This window comes from Acinonyx jubatus, chromosome E2 (genome assembly GCF_027475565.1).
Source record: "Acinonyx jubatus isolate Ajub_Pintada_27869175 chromosome E2, VMU_Ajub_asm_v1.0, whole genome shotgun sequence".
Classification (NCBI taxonomy): Eukaryota; Metazoa; Chordata; class Mammalia; order Carnivora; family Felidae; genus Acinonyx; species Acinonyx jubatus.
In genome coordinates this window covers 58709932-58730542 of record NC_069396.1, presented here as the reverse complement: position 1 = coordinate 58730542, position 20611 = coordinate 58709932, and the positions used below count along the sequence as shown (strand labels likewise).

The 20611-nt window shown below is 46.9% G+C and overlaps 1 protein-coding gene across 2 annotated transcripts in view; it reads left to right on the top strand.

The window, feature by feature from the left end:
• The window catches only part of ZIM2 (zinc finger imprinted 2), a 29300-nt gene extending 8990 nt beyond the window's left edge, over window positions 1–20310 (top strand). Inside the window, exon 5 of one of the 2 annotated variants that reach the window (XM_027037501.2) lies at window positions 18900–20310. In XM_027037501.2, the coding sequence (XP_026893302.2) occupies window positions 18900–19156 (257 nt within the window). In that variant the 3' untranslated portion in view covers window positions 19157–20310. Of the gene's footprint in view, window positions 1–1618; window positions 10579–18899 lie in introns of those variants that run through there. The other variant, XM_027037504.2, reaches the window with a different exon arrangement.
• Window positions 20311–20611: the final 301 nt, after the last annotated feature.

Here is a 20611-nt window from a genome sequence, read left to right as displayed (position 1 = left end):
CCTCAGGGATCACTGGAAATGGGGGCTCAGTGATGTTATCAAAGGCCTACTTTCATTTCCTCTTGTCACTCTGCCAACAAATCCTAGATCTTCTTTCTTCTTTCCATGCAAGGAGAGAGAGAAAGAGAGAGACAGACAGAGAGAGACAGAGAAAGAAAGAGAAAGAGAAAGCAGGTGAGTCCGAGAAGCATTGTCATGAGTGAGGAAGCTTCAGTGTTCCATTTGGGTCCTGTCCCACCCCTGAACCAGTAGCTGTGCCCAGTCTAGTGCTGATCAGTGCAGCCCTCCCTGCCTTGTCCTGTATGGGCAGAGAAGTGAATGTCCCAATAAAATTCAAGGATCTACCGTGGGGACTCTTCTACCTGCCTCCGTGTTGCCTTCAGTGTCTTCTTTAGTCTGTTCATTCACTCTTTGACTCACTCGGTCATTCCACACATATTTACTGAGCTTCTGTGGTGGGCCAGCCCTGTCCTAGGTTCTGTGGATACAGTAACAAATCCCTTCCCCCATGGAGCTTGCCTTCTAATGGGGGTGATGGTTGATACCCAGTCAAATAATAGAGTCTGAGTGTAAAGCAGACAGTGACAAATGGGAGGCTGCTGAAGCCAGGACCGTCAGGAAAGAACTCACTGAGGAATATTTGAACGAGACGGAGGGGGAGCCACATAGAAATATTGAGGGAGAATGTTACAGGTAGGGGGAATAGCAAATTCAGAGGCCCCAAGGTTGGAATGAGCTTGGGTGTTCCAGAAACAGGAAGAAAAGCAATATGGTCTGAGTAAGGTGGAGGGGACAGGAGATGAGGTTGAGGAGACAGACAGAGGTTTTGAGCCATGGAATGAGGTGTTATTATTGACACCATAGAATTGTGTTGTCTGATGTAGTGGCCACTAGACACATGTAGTTGAATTTACACCAATTAAAAGTATATAAATTTAAATTCACTCACACCAGCCGCATTTCAAGTGTTCATTACCAATGTGTGGCTAGTGGCTACATATCACACGGCAAAAATATAGATGATTTACCTCATTTCAGGGCATTCCACTGGGCAGCACTGTTCTAGAAAGATCGCTCTGGTGATTCTGTGGAAAATGGGCTTTAGGAAGAGCAGCAGAGAAACCAGTTGGGAGTCTGCTCTTGCAGGCTAAAGCTCGTGGAGGCCGGTGCTGGGATTGTAGAGGACAGGTTTGGGGGACTCTGTGAGGAGAGCTGGCAGAACAGCTATCTCAGTCCTCCATGTTTGAGTCAGCTCCTCAAAGACCATTTCCCGAAACATCTAATCCACTGTGATGGGTCTGGTTATCCCCATCCTGATGCGTGCCTGATCGTAGTCTGGCTCTGCTATCTCATCTGTCCTCTGCTCACACACCGTGATGTCTGCCAGGATGCCACCTTTGATTTCCTTGGCTTCAGTTTCTTTCCCACCCAGGGGGTTGCCTTTGTATAAAGCATAAAGTTTTGACTACTACTACTCTCAGAAGAAAATCCAAACTTTTAGCAAAACATTTAAATCCCTGTCAATCTGCAGGAGACCAGTTCTTTTTGTTCCCTTTCTTCGGTTTCTACAATGTGTCTCTGTGAGGAAAGAATAGAGGAAATTTTACATTTCTTTTAGATGGGGAAAAAAGACCTAAAACCAAAGATCTAACTCCAGAGCAAAGCCTGCCTGTGGAAAAGCCATCCTTGGGGGTGGGAATGGAGGATTTACAGGTAGGTAACTTCTTCAGTGTCCACGAAGGAGAGTCTTCTCCTGATGGTCCAACAGACTTGTACCAGGTCGACCAGGAGAAACTTTCAAGTTCTATAAAGATGAGTGAGCCGGAGACCCCCGCTCAGGAAAGAGGCCGTGACAGTGATGGTTTTGAAAGAAGCTCAGATCTCACTAAACAGTCAGAAGGTCCTCCAGGAAAGGACCCCCAGCAATGTGCTACTCCTGGAATTGTCACCAGCCCCCAGCCAGTGGTTGATGAGCCTTTGCTCCAAGAGAACAGAGACAACAGATGTAGATTTTGTGAAAGAATTTTTATCACCCAAAGAGCTCGTGAGAGACATGAGCAGTTGCATGCTGGGAAGAAACCCTTTGAATGTAAACGATGTGGAGAAGCCTTCAACCTCATGCCACACCTCACCAGACGTCAGAGGACTCATTCCAGTGAGAAGTCTCGTGGATGCAGTAAAGGTGGAAAGTCTTTCACCCGGCACACAAACACCTGTGGCCGTGTAAGAATTCAGGGTCAGGAAGACTACTTCGAATGTTTCCAGTGTGGCAGAGCCTTTATCCAGGATGTGCATCTTTTCCAACATCTCAAAGCCCACGAGGCAGCCAAAGCTCTTCCCCCTAGGTTGCCCTGCACTAAGACATATTTCATTCGCTATCAGCGGAAACATGACTATGTTGGAGAGAGAGCCTGTCAGTGTTGTGACTGTGGCAAAGCCTTCAGCAGGACTTCACACCTCATTCAGCACTATCGAATTCACGCCCAAGAGAGGCCTTACCAGTGTAAGCTGTGCGGGAAATGTTTCAGCCGACCCTCCTACCTCACTCAACATTATCAGCTCCATTCTCAAGAGAAAGCTGATGAGTGCAATTCCCACTGAAAACCTCTAGTCAGAGAACATTCTCAACATCGTTGGCTTCATTCTGGAGAGAGACCCTCTGAATGTGAGAAGGCCTTCTGCCATCCCTCACAATTTCATCATGATGTGATTTTTAAAATGGCGAATAGTTGCAAGGGTATACAACAGTCTTTCTGCAAAAGAAGATTCAGCACGTGTGTCAGTAGTCACACAGATGAAAATCCTTACGAAGAATATCTTTGTTGCACAGGAAAGAAGCTAATAGATTTTGCCTTTCTTTGGTGGTATTCGTGGAATGGAAAAACTTCGTTTTAAAAAAATTTAAATCCAAGTTAGTTAACATATAGTGTAGTCTGGTTTTCAGGAATAGAATTTAGTGATTCGTCACTTACATATAACACCCAGTGCTCATCTCAACAAGTGCCCTCCTTAATGCTCATCACCCATTTAGCCCATCCCCTCACCCAACACCCCGCCAGCAACCCTTAGGTTGTTCTGTGTATTTAAGAGTCTCTTATGGTTTGCCTCCCTCTCTGTTTTCATCTTATTGGAAAAACCTTCATTTTGACACCGTGACAAAAAATTTGTGACTGGCAGTTGGGCTCCAGGCAGGCAATCTATTCCCAAGTTTTTCTAGAAGTGTTTACATACAGTAACTTCACCACGTGGGATGCGTCAACCCAGAGCATGGTTAAAAAAGATTTTCAAGCTGTGCTTATAGTGATTCAGCCACAAAGCTGATGTAATTGGTATTTACACAGTACATCATAATTTACAAAACATTGCCATGTATATTATTTTATTTGATATTTTAAGGAATGCTGCAGTGTACCTAGTGAGCACATCTGTTGTGTTTTTATAGGTAAAGCAAACTTGAAAGTCCCAAGTTGTCAGTTGTGACCTAGGTTGTAAGGGATGAAGTAGGAACTAAACCCAGGTTCTGTGGGGTTTTTTTTTGAGATTTCATGAGACATTTATTTCATATTTTGATGTTCAACCCAGGCTTTCTTTATTCCTGCCATATCCTCTCAGAAGAACAGGTAGAGTAGGATACCGAGTTCAGCCACCTTCCTCTTGAGCAGTCCCGGCACTGTTTCATGTGAAATCAGAGGAAGACACTCACAGTATTAGAGGTTCAGAAAGCTTTCTTAGGGTGAAGTTTTGATGGCCATTTCTCTCAGGATTTAGGATTAGATGATGACTTTTTGAGACGCTAACTTGTGAAAGTATATTTTTGCTAAACACTTCCTTGTAATTGTTCTTATAGATCATAAAACCATTACTGATCAAGTAGAGTTTTTTGGTAGTTTCCTATAGTTGTCTAAGGGGTTGTGCTTTCTTATTTCCCTTCTTCTCCCTTTAAACAAATCTTGTTTGAGAGCTTTCTTGGGCTCTGGCACTGGTAGCATGCCGACTTCACCTAAAATCCTAATGCAATGCAGAACACACTTCCTTTTAAAGGTATGAGCCCTGAATTGCACTAAAAATCTCTTTAATGCCATATTGCTATAATGATAAAGGCTCTCCATCACTGCCTTGCCTGCTGGTCAAATACAAAGACACATGGTAACCAGCTGGACCTGGAGTCCCAGAACCTGACTCCTTGCCTGGAGGGGGGGTTGTTGCTGTTGTTACTCGCTGCCCAGCTTTTTCTCTTCCAGCCATTTTGAGGCTGGTTTACAATAGGCGGCTCCAAGGTCATGAAACTAAAAACAAACAGGACTCATCAGACCTTGATGAGCCAAATGAGCGTTAGCTGCACACCCCCCCTTCTTCATTTCCAAAGTTCTTGATGAAACAGACCTCATGGGCTGGCCCTATTTTCTAATCACAGTCCCCTCTTCAACACACCATAAACTGATTGATGATCTTGTCACCACTACCATAAGGGGAAACGATGTCGATGCATCTCGTTCGTCATGGTGATGGTAATTAGCCTTGATGCCTTGATTTAAAATGGCGTGCGCTGGGTTTTTCTATTGTAAAGTTGCTATTGATTTCCCTTTGTAGTTAATAAATTTCTCGCTGGAGAAACTTTGAGACCATGCAAGCACAGATCTTCCTTGACTTACAATGAGATTTTCTCCTGATAAAACCTGGCATACATTGAAAATATCGTAAGCCAAAAATTAATTTAATGTGCCTAATCTACTGAACATCATAGCTTAGCATAGCCCACCTTAAATGTGCTCAGAAAACTTATGTTAGCCTACAGCTGGGCAAAATTATCTAATCCGAAGCCTATTTTATGATTAAGTGTTGAATATCTCATGTTGTTTACTGAATACCGTACTGAAAGTGAAAACCAGAATGACTGCATGGGTACATAATGTTTGTGTGCTGGTGGTTTACTCTGGTTGCGAGGCTGACAGGGAGCTGGGGCTTGCTGTCACTGCACAGTATCATAAGTGAGTATTGTACCACATATGATTGCCTGGGAAAAGATCCAAATTCAAAATCTGAAGTATGGTTTCAAGCAAATGCATGTTGCTTTTGCACCATTGTAAAGTCAGACAGTCATAAGTTGAGCCATCATAAGTCGGGGGCCATCTGTATCCAGCTTCTCCTCAAACTTTAAGTCACTAAAGTTTAGCATCTAGCAAGCGGATCTTGCCTACAGCCATTGTTACTCTGTGCATTATTACTCTACTGTCACTGCAATAGCAATGGTGAATTTTTATTTCTCTCCTTCCTTCTACACGTAGTAATTAGAATTCTCCTGTGAGGAAGAGTTGCCTTCCCTATTTATTTACTCGGTAATTTTTTTTTATAGCAGTATGGATTCATGGATATTTACTTTATCTCTTGGGTTGTAATTTAGTACTATTGGTATTCATTTGTTCAGATTCTTTCAGCTTTGGCTGTATGGCATTGGCCAGCTTCCAACCCTGTCATGTTGGCTCCTCGACCTTTTCAACAAGCTCCCGTTCTTTTCTGAACACTTCTAACTTGTTACACCCTCCTTAATCTCTCTCCCTTCACTTCCAAGTAAACCCTGCTGTAACTTCTTGATGGCTTCTCTCTCCTGTCCTGTGAAATCTGCTTCTTTCCCCAAGGCTATCAGTTTATTCAGGCTCTTATCAGTCTCAGTCATTTCACTTCTCCCTTCACCATTTTTGCAAAATCTGCATTATATCAGGATTGTGATTCACTTAATACATTTCTTTCAATTGTCTCATCCCTGTTTTTTGAAACTTTAATATACTACTTTAAAAGGAAAATATTAAGTCACCTCAAACAAAGGGTTTTACCCAGGCCGTAATCAGATTTCCCTGGTTGTTGCTAAGATGTCTTTTTACAGTTGGCCTATTTGAATCAGATCCAAACATGGTCCACAAATTGCATTTGGTTGTCTGATCTCGAGTCTTAATCTACAGCAGTCTCCTCTTTTTAATTTTGCTTAAGTTTATTTTTTTTTAAGTTAAAACAAATTTATATTATTATTATTTTTTTTAATTTATTTATTCTGAGAGAGGGAGAGAGCACATGGGCAGGGGAGGGAGACAGAATCCCAAGCAGGCTCCGCACTGACATTGCGTAGCCCAATGCAGAGCTTGAACTCATGAACCCGTGAGATCTTGACCTGAGCCAAGATCAAGAGCTGGATGCCCAACTGGCTGAGCCACCCAGGCACCCCTCCTCTTATGTTTTAATGCTTTATGTGATCCTTGGGATAGAGATATACCTTCCTCCCTTCCCCACCCAATTCCTAATATATCTGATAGCTTTGGTACTACTGTTATATTCTGGTTTAATTTTAATTTTAATTTAAGTTTACTTATTTATTTTTGAGACAGAGAGAGAGAGCAAGCATGGAAGGGGCAGAGAGAGAAGGAAAGAAAGAGAATCCCAAGCAGGCTTTGCACCGTCAGCATGGAGCCTGATGTGGGGTTCAAACTCACAAATTGTGATGCTTAACTGACTTGAGCCACCCAGGCACACCTGGTTTAATTCTTAATTTGGAAGCACTTTTATTTTAAAACATTTTTATTTTAAATTGTAGTAAATTTTTTTAAAAGTAATCTCTATAGGAGCACCTGGGTGGTTCACTCGGTTGAGTGTCTGATTTCAGCTCAGGTCATGATCTCACAGTCTGCAAGTTCAAGCCCTGCGTCGGGCTCTGTGCTGACAGCTCAGGGCCTGGAGCCTGCTTCCGATTCTGTGTCTCCCTCTTTTTCTGCCCTTCCCCTGCTTGCATTCTGTCTCTCCCTGAAAAATAGTTAAACATTAAAAAAATTTTTTTTAAGTAATCTCTACAGCTCCAGTGTGGGGCTTGAACTAACAGCCCTGAGATCAAGAGTTGGATACTGCCATCTCAAACATTTTTTAAGTGTGCAGTTCAGTAGTGTTAATTACGGTCACATTATGTTCAACAGATCCCCAGGACTTTATCATCTTGCAAAACTAAAACTTTATGCCCATTAAGCAGTAACTCCCATTTCTCCCTTTCCCCAGCCCCAGGGGCCATCATTCTAGCACTGTTTTTCTGTTAAAGCTTTGTGTGGTTATGCAGATAATACTGGAAGAAACTGCCTGTTATCCTGTGGGATATCCCCCCTTCTGAATGTGTCTGCTTCCCGTGGTTTCCTTAAGCTCCTTCCTCTCTAAGTTAGCTCTAAGTATCCGAGACTTAGATTCATCTTCAACTTCTTTGGCTAGAATACATCATGGTGGAGGGTGGTTTGTACGCTGTATTATATTCTGTCAGGAGGCACACGGTGTTGGCTTTTCCCAAAGGCCTAGCCTTTTCAAGTCATTCTCCAGGCCACTGCACCAGTCACAGTGAGGTTTCAAAGCGTTCACCACCCTGGGTTATACAGAGGCCAGCTGTTTAGTTCCTTCTTCATTACCTCTTCTAGATTTTCTCTGCATTCCTCCTTCATCACTGCAGCCTAGTCTTTAGACCCTTGAATTAAGAGGTAGTGGAGACTCTTGAGGGGTCTCAGAGTGGGCCATTTGTTGAGAACCCTGGGCCAGGGCTTCATGCTTCTTGAGGAGCCTTCACTAGAGAAAGTCAGGGAGCACAACTTGACTAAGTCTGTTCTGATGCTTTTCTCGTACCCACACTGGCAGCGGTGACAGCATGGCATCGCTCACCCTGCCTGTCACCCCTGAACTATTTGGAACACACAGAATATGTACAAGCCACAGCTTCCATATTTTACAAACTCGAGCTCACTGAGATGGTGCGTATCTCAGCCTGTTATTTTGGCTTTCAGCTTGCTGCTGTCCTTGTGGGCTTCCGAGGATAATGCTTTCCTGCTTCCCTGCTTTTCCCATGCAGTTCCTGACATCTGACAGGGCACTGCTCTTTTATTTGGGCTAATTTTTTAAATTTTGAAACACTCATGTTTTAAGCATTTTTTGTGATTATGCACGTAATGCATATTCCTTGAAGATTATAAAATTTTTTTAATGTTTTTATTTATTTTTGAGACAGAAATACAGAGCATAAGCAGGGGAGGGGCAGAGAGAGAGGGAGACACAGAATCGGAAGCAGGCTCCAGGCTCTGAGCTGTCAGCACAGAGCCCGATGCAGGGCTCGAACTCACAGACTGTGAGATCACGACCTGAGCTGAAATCAGACGCTTAACTGACTGAGCCACCCAGGCGCCCTTATTCCTTGAAGATTATAAAATAACATGTTTTTCTTTGAATACCTGTATCTCTCTCTCCCAGATATACTTGCTGCTAAAAGGGATAGAAAATTGTCCAGATATTTTTTCCTATGCATAGATCTATATAGATTTTTACATTAAAATATTTTTATGAAGTAGAATCATATCAGCACTGTTTTGAAGGTTGTAATCTTTATTCTAATATACCATGAACACCTTCCCATATCCATAAGTATGCTCCTAACTTTTGTTTTTTTTAGGACTGCCTCGTACTTGGTTACGTAGGTGTATCCTGATTTACTTCACTAGCCTTCTAAGGTTGTAAACTGGGGTTGCTTGTAATCTGTCTCTGTGTGCACATTACTGCTATAGTTACACTTCCCTGCTATCTCTTGGACCTTAGCATATCCCTTATCAGTCTGCTCTATTGTCTTTGCATATAGTCATATTTCCTAAGAGGGAGTTCCCAGCAGAGGAATTTTTGGGCCAAAAGGTATGTGTATCTTGAAGGTTTTAGAAACATTCCTGGCCTCATCCCAGCAAGGTCTGAAAGTTGTGATTTTTTTCTCTAGGGAACTACTCTCTTCCACACCCCTTTTCTCCTTGAAGAATTTTCACTATGAACCCATCTAATAATAGGAGTGAGGTCAGAGCTGGAAAGAGTCACAGGCAAAGTAGCTTGACCAGGGGAGGGGCAGAGAGAATCCCAGGCAGGCTCCATGCTGTCTATGCAGAGCCTGAGTGGGCTTGATCCCACGAACCATGAGATCATGACCTGAGCTGAAATCAAGAGCCGGACACAACCGACTGAGCCACTCAGGCACCTCTTGACATAGTTTTTTTTTTTTTTTAAGTTATTTATTTAAGTTCTCTCTACACCCAATATTTGGCTCTAACTCAGAACCCGAGATCAAGAATCATATGCTCCTCCAACTATGCCAGCCAGGTGCCCCTTAACATAGTTTTATTAGGTTTACTTTCCTCATTAAACAAATAATATGAAGCATATTAAAGAAAATGTTGGAAAACAAGGCTAATCAATTTCCTGAGTCCCAGAATCTCAACAAGTACAAGCCCAGGAATGTAGTCCTGTTCACAGGTAGAAGAGCTCTTGGCAGAGGAGAGAGTGTGGGCTTTGGAGCCAGGCTGACCCACACCAAATCTTGCCCCTTCTAGGAAGCTGACTGATTAAAACTTGTTTCCTTAGGAAATGGGGTAACAGGGCTTCCCCCTGGAACTGTCCAAAAGGCCTGGGGCTCATCTGTGTAAAAGAGCCCAATGGTGTCTGGTGAATAGTAGATACTCAGCTACCAGTAGCTGCTGTTACATAATGCTTTGTTTTCATGTAGTTTTCACTTACTTTTTAAGGTTTTCTTAGTGACAGCAAACTACAGAATCATAAACCAGATTTAAACATTGAAACACATTTTATCGTTTAGTAAAACGATTCTCTATACAAAGAAGTTTATCTTTGGGTGAAGGTTTCTCAGAACATGTTGCAAATCTGAAGTTCTCATTTCATAATCACATTTTCAAAAAGTGGCTAATTATATAAAGGTTTGATTCAGAGAACATAAAGCATTGTATTTATAGTTTTCTTAGATTTCAAATAAGTGATATTACTAGATGAGATGTGACGAACATTTCTGTGGCTCTGGGGAAAGAGCCTGATGAATTTGTGTCTGGAGGGGCAATGCCATTTGTAGCAGAGGGAGGCCAGGAGGTCCATGGGTGGGAAATAAGTGACAACCGTCCTCCCTCCTGAGTCACTGACAGGTGCTGCTTATCACTTATGCTCTGTGTCCACTGCACTGGGAGAGTCTTTCACTCCAGGCAGACAAGGCCAACTGAGCAAAGTTTGTATGTGCAAAGGAATGTCTTTGCCGCACCTGGTGTAAATAAGCATTTGAACAGCTTTCCCAGTAGCTGGTGGATAACTCATTTAAAACACACCAACAAAAAAGTCTGCCTATTTGATAAGCCAAAGTAGTGAGTCTTTGCTTACTAATGAATTTTTCCCCGTATGTTTTTTTAAATTTCTTTGTGAACAGTTGAGGCTCTGTACCTACTTAGCTGTTGGGTCTTCATGCATTTTCTTATTGATTTGCCTGAACTCACTTTTCTTTTTTTGAAGTGTGCACTTCTGAAGGGTTAATGTTTTCCATTTTAAAGTAATACTTGGCTCATTAAAGACAATTTGTATTTTGCGGTACCTGGGTGGGCCCTGTTGGTAGAGCGTCTGATTCTGGCTCAGGTCATATCTCATGGTTCCTGAGTTCAAGCCCCGCACTGGGCTCGCTGCTGTCAGCGCAGAGCCTGCTTTGGATCCTCTGTCCCTCTCTCGCTGCCTCTCCCCTGCTTGCTCTCTCTCTCTCAAAAATAAATAAACATTAAAAAAAAAAGACAATTTGTATTTCTTAGAAAGGTAGAGTTCTCCTCCCTCTGTGCACCCCCCGCCAAGCACCATGAACACCTTTTTCTTATAATTTAAAAATGATAACTAGATTCATGAAAATGGTTGCCCCTGGAGAGCAGTGGGGAAAGGTCTGGTTTTCACAGCACCTCTGCCGTTTCTACCCGTGTGACTGTATTACCTATTGTAAGGTGTTTAAAGTTTTCATAGAGCTGTGCTCACTCCATGCATGCAATAGCGGATCTTATTTCCATCCAGTCCTACACCCACACCCTGCTTTTTCACCCCCTTGTCTGTTATCACCTCATTAATAGCCACACCAGAGCTTTCTATGTGGGGCCTTCCCTGTGTTGTCTGCTTGTTTGACTTAGTTCTGATTTTTCATAATTGCAAATGATACCGTAATGAGCATTTTGGTGCTTGAAATGTTTTCCCAAACTTAGGATTCTTTCCTTCAGATAGGTTTTGCCAAAGGGGAATCACTGGGTCAGGAGAGCTATGATCGTTTAAAGGTTCTTGATGCATCCAAGCTCCTTTGAAAACATTACCCCAGTTTGCGCTGCTGCCTGTAATGTGTTTGTCCCACACATCCTTGTTGGCATTATGTATTAACAGCATTTTTCACTTTGTTAATTTAATAGGGGAAAGGGCATCCAATTTTTATTGCATTTATTTAGTTTTTTTTTAATGTTTATTTATTTTTGAGAGGCAGAGACCACATGAGCAGGGGAGGAGCAGAGAGAGAGGGACAGACAAAATCCAAAGTAGGCCCCAGGCTCTGAGCTGTCAGCACAGAGCCCAACGTGAGACTTGAACCCACAGACCAGATCATGACCTGAGCTTAAGTCAGACACTCAAGCAACTGAGCCACCCGGGCACCCCTCACAATTTTATTTTATTTTAATGTTTATTTACTTATTTTGAGAGAGAAAGTTTATTCGAGCAGGGGAGAAGCAGAGAGGGAAAGAGAGAATCCCGAGCAGGCTCCATGCTGTCAGCGCAGAGCCCAGTGTGGCGCTCGAACTCATGAACTGAGATCATGACCTGAGCCAAAATTAAGAGTTGCCCACTTAACCGACTGAGCCACCCAGGCACCCCTCACTTTAAGTCTCCTTTAACTACTCTTGAATTCCCTTTGGTATATTGCATGAAGAGAAGATCAAAATTACCCATTGTAAATTGCCTCAACATCAGTTATCAGTAAATGATTCATAGTCATATTGTTGTATAGTACGGAATCTAGTATCTGGACCATCTACTTTGTTTCATTTGCTTGTTGCCCTATTGTATCTTAGATCTGTACTCTTCTTTATAGCCTTATAGTTGAGTTTTCTATTACTGTGCCTTAAAGTGTATTTATATGTATTTTATATGAAAAATATATAATTGCTATTCTTCCAGATGAACACTTATGTTTATCAATTAAAAACAGCCTTTTGGTGACTAGTAAACTATAAATAAATCAGAAAGAATTAACATTGTTTCATGTCCTTTCATGTATTCAAACTCGAGTATTGATGAGGGTTTTATACTTTTCTTCTCATCAGGTCACAGGTTTTCCTCAGCCATTCCTATAATACTGTTGCAGTTGTGGGTTTCCTTGTGTAGGGCTTTTCTTTTTTCTGTTATAGTTCTCATATAAAAAAGGAAAGCCAGCATCCCAGGAATGGGGTCACTTCGGTGTTGCCCCCATTGCATGCCTTCAAGCCAACCAAACCCCAGACTTCCAGAAGCAGTTGGGGGCCAGAGATGCTCTTGATAAGAGCCTGGGACTCTCTCCCCAGGAAATTCAGAGATGCCTAGCAGTAAGGGTAGGTGTGTGTGCGTGTGTGCGCCCACACAGAGACTTACGAATGCCACCTCAGTGGGGTCAACCGTGCCCCCACCTCGGCTTCGAATCTCTCCTCCCCCTGACGCTTGCAGTTGGGAAGCTCTGAGTTCAGTGCTGGCGCCCAGGCCATAATTAGATCTCCTACAGGTGGGATCTTGGAGGAGGAAGGAAGTACAGGACCCACTGCCTGGCACCTCACCCACTTCAGCCTCTCAGGTAAAAAGATAGGCTTGGAATAGGAATAAAGAGAAGAAGCAACCTGAGCGGCAGAGAACCTCCATGAGGCGCACGTAAGGGAGCCAGGGGGCAGGATGGGCAATGTCATGAGGAGGAAGGGGGATAACCCTAAACAAAGAACCTCCTGTTACAGAATCTTTTGATTTCTCAAGAAATCAAAATTGAGCTGGAATGCTCAATTTGTATGTGACATCTCCCAATATTTTAATGGGGACAGCTAATTTTAAAAAACCCACTCAGGAACAGAGAACATTTGCAGGCCATGTCTGCTCCATAGGCCCCATATTGGGGCATCTGACTCACTAGGGGCCAGATCCTCTGCTGGTTTCTAACCCTCATGCCTTGACCAGGTAGGGACACAGAGTTGAATAGGTTGGAAGAGGCAGTCACTTGCTCAAGAGGGCCAGCTAGAAACTGGTGGTGTCATAACTAAGTCAAAGTCAGGCTGTGTGACTCCCAAGCCGTGCTGTTACCGAGCCCATGGGTTTAAGGCAGTGTTTCTCGATGTGTGGTCCCTGGACCAGCAGTACCCCATTACCTGGTATAGCAGACAAGTGATGGCCCCCAGAGACCAGTTCCTAATCCCTGGAACCTGTAAATGTTACCTTATTTGGAGAAGGTGGCTTTTCAGATCTGATTAAGGATTTTGAGATGGAGGGATTACCTGGGTGGGCCTTAAATGCCATTAATATATCCTTATAAGGAGGCAGAATGAGATTTCACACACACACATGCACACACATGCACATGCGTGCACACAAGATTTGAAGACTGGAATGATTCAGCCACAAGCCAAGGAACACCAGAAGCTGAGGAGGCAACAGAGGATCATCACTGAAAGCCTCCAGATTATATCCTTGCTGACATCTTGATTTGGACCCAGTGATACTGATTTTGGGTTTCTGACCTCCAGAACTCTGTGAGAAGACATTTCTGTTGTTTTAAGCCACCAAGTTTGTGGCCATTTTTGAAAGCAGTCACAGGAAACCAGTATGCTTAGGAACATGTTAGGAGTGAATATTCTGAGGCTCCATCCCAGATCTATGGAATCAGAAATTCTGGGAGCGGAGCCCAGCACACTGTCTTTTAACAAGCCCTCCAGGAGATTCTGTCAGAACTTAAAGTTTCGAAACAAAGGCTGAAGCCAAGGGTTGAAAAAACAGGGACCAGGAATTTTGTGCGAACATGTTAATGGGGCCTGTGGCAGATCAGGAGGTGATCTTGACCTAAAGGCATTTGTGCATTTGTGTGACGTGCTTGGCCCCCACAGGCATATGGGCTTTCAAGTTGATCCCGAAAACCAGGATTTCTCAAACTTTAGTGCACAATATGGAGAAAGGTAATAAGCAAAACAAGGTGGTGTGTGCTACAAGGAAAAAGAAAACAAGGTAAGAAGGCAGAGGGAGTGCCAGTTGGGAGGGCTAGTTTTAGACCAGGTGGTCTGAAGAAAGCTTTCTGAAGAGGTGGACTTATGAGAAATCAGCCATGGAACACTGGGGAAGAGAGGGTTCTGGGCAGAGGGAACAGCACGAGCAAAGGGCTTGAGGTCAGGAAATAAAGCTTAAATGCTGGAGAAGGAGATGGGGGAGCAGTGTTGTTACAACTTGCTAGAGGAAATACATGTGTTCTGTGAGAGGACTTCTGGAAACCTGTGCCTGGTTCCCTGTGGACTTCACCCCATGCACCTTCTCCCTTTGCTGGTTTTACTTTGTATCCTTTTGCTATGGTAACTCGTAGCCACGAGTATGATTATGTGCTGAGTTGAGTCCTCTTACTGAGTCACCAAACTGGGGGGTGGTCTTGGGAACCCCAAGGCATTTCCCCAAGACTAATATGTGATACGATGAACGAGCTCTGAAGTTTCGTGTGGGTGGTAAGTCTTAGTAAGAACTATTGGGAGTTAGTTGCCACAGAAGTGTTTCCTCACCCTCACTGTACGTGCAGGGTTTCTCTCTGGTATGGGTCCTCTGATGTACTTTAAGGGGTGAAACATGGCTAAAGGCTCTCAGACACTCCCTACACTCTTGGGTGTCTTGATGCTGTGGGTGTGCTGCTGCTTGGTCAGGGAGGAGCAGTACTGAAGGTGTCCCCGCACTGCTCATGTGTAGGGGCTCTCCCTCCAGTGTCCCCGCACTGCTCACACATGTAGGGGTTCTCCCCAGTGTGAGTTCTCTGGCGGAGGCTGAGGGAGTTGCTGTAGCTGAAAGTCTTTTCACAGTTACTGCATTTGTAGGTTTTCCTACAAATGGGTTTTCTGGTGCTTAGTGAGGAAGGACCTTTACCAGAAGGGTTTCCAACAGTCAGGGTACTTGTAGGGGTTCTCGCCTGTATGAGTTCTCTGATGGAGATTAAGGGATGAGGCCCAGCTAAAGGCCTTTCCACATTCACTGCATCTGTAAGGTCTCTCCCAGTGTGGATCCTCCGTGTTGGCTGGAGAGTGCCTGGTCACTAAAGACCTCCCCACACTCATTACAGTGATGGGGTTTCTCGCCAGCGTGAACTCTCTGATGGTGAATAAGGCCTGCCCTCTGGCTGCATGTATGGGGTCTCTCCTCAGTGTGGATCTTCCGTGTTATGTGAGGAAGGGCTTGGAGCTGAAGGCTCTCCCACATTCAGGACATCCACGGCCTTTCTTCTCTGTGAAGATGCTGAGAGATGTCACCAGGACCAGCCTCTTGGGGAGGCTGTCCTCTCTGCAGGTCTTTATGAAGTTCAGGTCCCCAGGTCCTTTGTTTTGGGGACTTTCCAGAGACGTTCTTCTTTGAAGGTGTCCCTGTTGTCAGGCCCGGTGTCCCGGTCTGAAAGACAGTTTTCAAAACTGCAAACGCCTGTAAGATGTGAGACAAGACACTGAAACCAAGGTGGCTGCTCCATTACCAGTTGTGATGGTTAGTCTTATTTGTCAGTCCCGAGTGATTTCAGTCAAATATGAACCCGAGTGTTGCTAGGAAGCTAGTGTATAGATGTAGCTAGCACTTACAATCACTTTAGGTAGAGGAAATCATCCATGATAATGTCAGTGGGCTTCATCCAATCAGTTGAAGACCTTAAGAGTAAAAGCTGAGGCTTCTTCGAGAGGAAATTCTGCTTGAAGACTGCAGCATCAGCCCCTGCCTGAGTTTCCAGCCTGCTGGGCAGCCCCAGAAGTGCATGAGACATTTCGTAAAATAAATCACTCCACACACACAGCTTATTGGTTCTGTGTCTTTGGAGAACTCTGAGGCAGCGTCTCTCCGGTGAGGCTGGACGTCAGGGTCCAGGCTGGGAACAGGGGAAGCGTGCACAGATTATAATATGGTAAAGCAGGACTGACCCAGAGAGGAATGGAACGTGTCGTCCGGGAAAAGGAGAACTTGGAAAGGGCGGGACAGGATCTGGGGGTCTCAGGAGTCTGCGTGGGCTGCAGTGAGCCCACACTGCCTCGCAGCCGGGTCTCAGCGGTGCTGGATCACATGAACCCGCGGTTTCAGGCAGCTGCTGTTCTTCGCTGAGTCACATTTCCAACTCTGGCACTGCTGGCATCTTGGGTCACGTAGTTCTCTGTGTGGGGACCGTCCTGGGCATCGTAGGATGTGAAGCATCGTCCCCGGCCACTTCCACGAGGCGCCGACGGCACCCTCTCAGCTGCGACAACCCAAACTATCTTCAGACACCGCTACACTCCACCTCAGGGCAGAACTTCTCCCGGTTCGACCACTGCTGTAGTGGGCTGTGACGTGAGGTTTTAAAAAATGAAACAGAATGGAACAGCCTGTCGTGTATAATAAGGGTAAGTATCATTTTGTGAAATTTTCGTTTCAGTCGTATCAGATGCGGCCATAGTATGTGCAGTGAGCTGGGGAGTAAAAGGCACCCTTCATCAGGGTGTGGTAGAAACAAGTTTGAGGAACTGACACAGGGGCCGAGAGCCAGAGACGGAAACAGGGCTTTAGACCGAGCTGAGGTGTCCACAGTGTGTTCTCTGCGGGCACCCCTCAAGGGGACTCTGACTATTGGGCCCTTGTTGGCCCTGCCAGCCCCATCTAGCCTGTCCTCTTCCCTTCCCCCACACACCGGCACACAAGTGCTCAGCAGGTGTCGGCTACCAGTACTGGGTAACCCAAGTGCGGCCAATTACAGAGCCCGATCTCTTGGCCTCAGCCATTGGCTTCAGAAAGAAAACAGGGGTGCCTGGGTGGCTCAGTCAGTTAAGCCTCCGACTGTCGGTTGCAGCTCAGGTCACGATCTCACGGTTCATGAGATTGAGCCCCGTGTCGGGCTCTGTGCTGACGGTGTGGAGCCTGCTTGGGATTCTCTCTTCCCCTGGCTCTCTCTGCCCCTCCCAGCTCATACTCTTTCAAAATAAATAAATAAACATTTTAAAAAAAGAGAGGAAACAGACATGGTCTGATGGCACTCAGGTCTGCCGCTTCTGCTAGAACTTCTGGGAAAGAGAGGCGCCCACCCTGCTGGGACCACTGAGCGTCATTAAAGCCTACTGCTGCCAGAAGTGGAAGGGGCCAGAAGTGGTAGTGGAGCTAAGAGAGGAGAAAACATAACTGAGAAACAGACAGTGGGAGCCTATGGAGGACCAAGAAAACTAAGACCAAAAAGTGACACTTGAGCTCCTAGATCCAGCCATGCCAGAAGCCTGTCACCCTTAGCTTTTCCACTATGTTCATCCAGAGAGGTGGGCACTTCAGGAGAAACAGGGTGGAAAGACCACGAACAGAGGCACTGAGTGGCTGAACCCCATCCCAACATAGTGCTGACATTTCCAATGCCCCTTGGCTTCTATGCAGTGAGGTGGGGTCTGAGGTCACTGAAAAATCACTGCCCTTACCCAGTGAGACCAGGTTCCTGTAGTTCTCCAGCATGATGTCCCAGTACAGGGCCTCTGGCCAGGACTCAGCTGCCCCCGCCCCTCCTGGGAGAAGTCTACCACCGCATCCTGGAGAGCAATCAGCTCCTGGAATGACTAGCCCTTCACATGGTCACAGGGAAAGGGAGTCTGGGGTTGGGAGGGGAGTCAAAAGAGAAAAGTTCAGGACTCCTCACAGCATGGCTGAGGCTGCACGTGGCGGTCCAAGAGCCAGAAGAGCTCACAGACTCGTGGAACCTGGCCTTCCTATGGGGCTCTACAGGAAACTGCAATGCACTCAGTGTGACAAAGATTTACTGGGGTCGACTTACACCAGGCACCGTTCTAGGCACCAGGGATACAGACCGAAACCCTGCCCTTGCGAATCCCACATTCTAGTCAGGCTAGACAACAGACAGACCAGCAAAACACAGAGCACGTCACACGGTGCCAAGTACTAGAGGAAAACAGGCAGGCAGGGACGAGACTGATGGGAGATTAGGTGCCAGCCAGCGTGGTCAGGAGAGATACGGGAAGGTGACTGGACAGAGACCTGAGGGAGGTGAGGTGTGTGCCACATGGCTACCGGCAGATGGGTCCACCACCGATACTTTAAACTGCGGATGTTCATACAAAAACCCAAATGATGAGGGTCTTGAAAAACAAGGGGCCCTCAAGCTGCAAATCCTGGATTCCTGCAGTGATGACAGGCTGGAGCCAGGTCACACTGGCCCCCGTAGATGGGTTGTTTTCCAGTTTGACACTGTAGGACCCCAACCTCCCCACCTCTGAGGATCTCAGACTCAGTGTCCAGGGGGGCTGGCAAGGGAATAAGTGAAGTGGGCAGCCTGAATGCTGGCTTCTGTTTTTCTTGAAACACATTGCCCTTCTTCGTCTTGTTTCCATTTCCCCCTTTTCTGATGGAAGTAATTCTCTGCCCACAACAGAAATGGGATTCAGTTGCTGGGGACCAACAAACAGGGAGGGTGGGCACTGTGGCACATGGGAAGACCCTGCAGCCAAAAAGGGTGCCCCTACTCAGCCCAGCTAAGGCTGTCCCCCAACACTGGCCTCGTGTTGCTAGTATGAATGCTGCCCTTGGACTCTGCTTGATCCACCGCGGCCTTACTTTCTGCACAGCACTTGTGACCAGCTGAATGACCACGCCTGTGGGTTTCTTTAATGTCTCCGTCATTCCTGGTCTCCACGCAAGCAGGGGCCTCGTTAGTCTGCATCAGAATTGCATCCCAGTGCCCGAGAACGCCCGGCACACAGGAGGCCCGTGGATATCCGCTGACTAACGGATCGCACCCACCGGCACACTGCTGCCTGGGCCGGGTGTGCTATGTGTCCAACTCACAGCCACGTCCTGTCTTTCAGATCCCAGGGACCCTTCCAGAGAAGACCAGAGACAGCCGGCTTACCAGGGGCCTTGCAGTCATAAGCCCAGAACATCGACCGACTTACCAGGGGCATCGCAGTCACAAGCCCAGAACCATGCCCTGCTCTTCAGAGACCCTCTACTGGTGGAGAAGGAAAGAGCGGTGAGTGACGGGGCCCTGGTGGGCCATGCTGCCAGCCCCTCCTCTGGGACCCAGAAGGGCCACCTCCCTTTCTGGGGTTGGAGGAATGGGTAAATGGCCACTGTTCCCTGCAGCCTGATCCAAGCTGAGCACTCGAAGTGTGGAACCAGGGTTCTGGGTTTGAATCCCATCTGTGACCCACTAGCTATATGACCTCTCTCTGAGATTCAGTGTCCTTGTCTGGGAAATGGGGATAGGAATGGGATGTACCTGTAGGACGTGGCAGGCATACCATGAGCTAGTGAATGCAGATGGTGTTACTGGCCCTGGGTTCTTCACCTTCCCTGTAGCCACACACTTGGCCACCTATCCGCTGTGGCCTCTCACTAAGCGCGGTGCGTCCTCCGCCTCTTGGCTTTGGTCTGGCCTCCTAACCTGTGTTGGGCAGCGGTGGTCCTCCCGTTCCTCCAGCATCCCGACCTCGTTCCTGCCACAGGGCCTCTGTCCTTGCCCTTCCCCCTGCCTAGAACCTTCTTCCTCCAGCTTCTCCTCCAGCATATGATCATCCCTCAGGGCTGAGCCCAGACGGCCCTCCTGGAGGGGGTCTCTAACTGCCCCAGTGGCCCAGCCCTAAGTCGCTGTGCCCTGTGCCCTCTGGTGGTTTCTTCAGAGCACTCATGAGTGACAGCGTTGTTTTACGGCTGTCCCTGGCCTGTGTTCCCCACGGGAATGGAAGGTCCGTCCCATGCACCACCCACGAGTAGAACTCCACAAGCGCCCCCAGAACTTCAGACACAAGGGCGATGAGCATGGACTCACATGGGTGTGACCACAGGTTTAGAGACCCCCGTGCACTTGTGCACGATCACAAACACACACACACACACACACCACTTCCGCAGGCAGGTATGTGTCAGCCCTGTCCACGCGAACATCCGATAGGCGGGGTGCGTCCCTCCCACACAGAATCGCTCAGGACTACGTCCCCACTGCACGAACCCCCAACTCAGCCATGGCAAACCTGTACGTGACAAACCACACTCTACCCTCGCTGTGCACGCGCTCACATGCCCGCTTGTGATCCGCCTTCATGCGCGCGCACACACACCTGCACTCGCCCGCCCGTGATCTGCCCTCACGCGTGCTCTCTCTCTCACACACACACCCACCTGCACTCGCACGCCCGTAATCCACCCTGACGCGCGTGCACACACACGCACACGCACTCACCCGCCTGCCTGTGATCCGCACTCACGCGCGCACGCACATGCACGCACGCACACACACACCTGCATTCGCACACCCGCCTGTGTTCGGCCTCATGCGCACATGCACACACACACACACCTGCACTCATACGCACACCTGTGATCTGCCCTCGCGCGCGCGCGCACACACACAAAGGGACTCGCCCGCCCACCTGTGATCCGCCCTCACGCGCGTGCGCTCACAAAGACCTGCACTCGCTCACCCGCCACGCGCACCACACGCGGACACGCACAGAAACAGGATCAGCACCTGCGCTGCTCCGACCCCGCCGCACCGCCTGACCCCTTCGGAAGCGGAAGT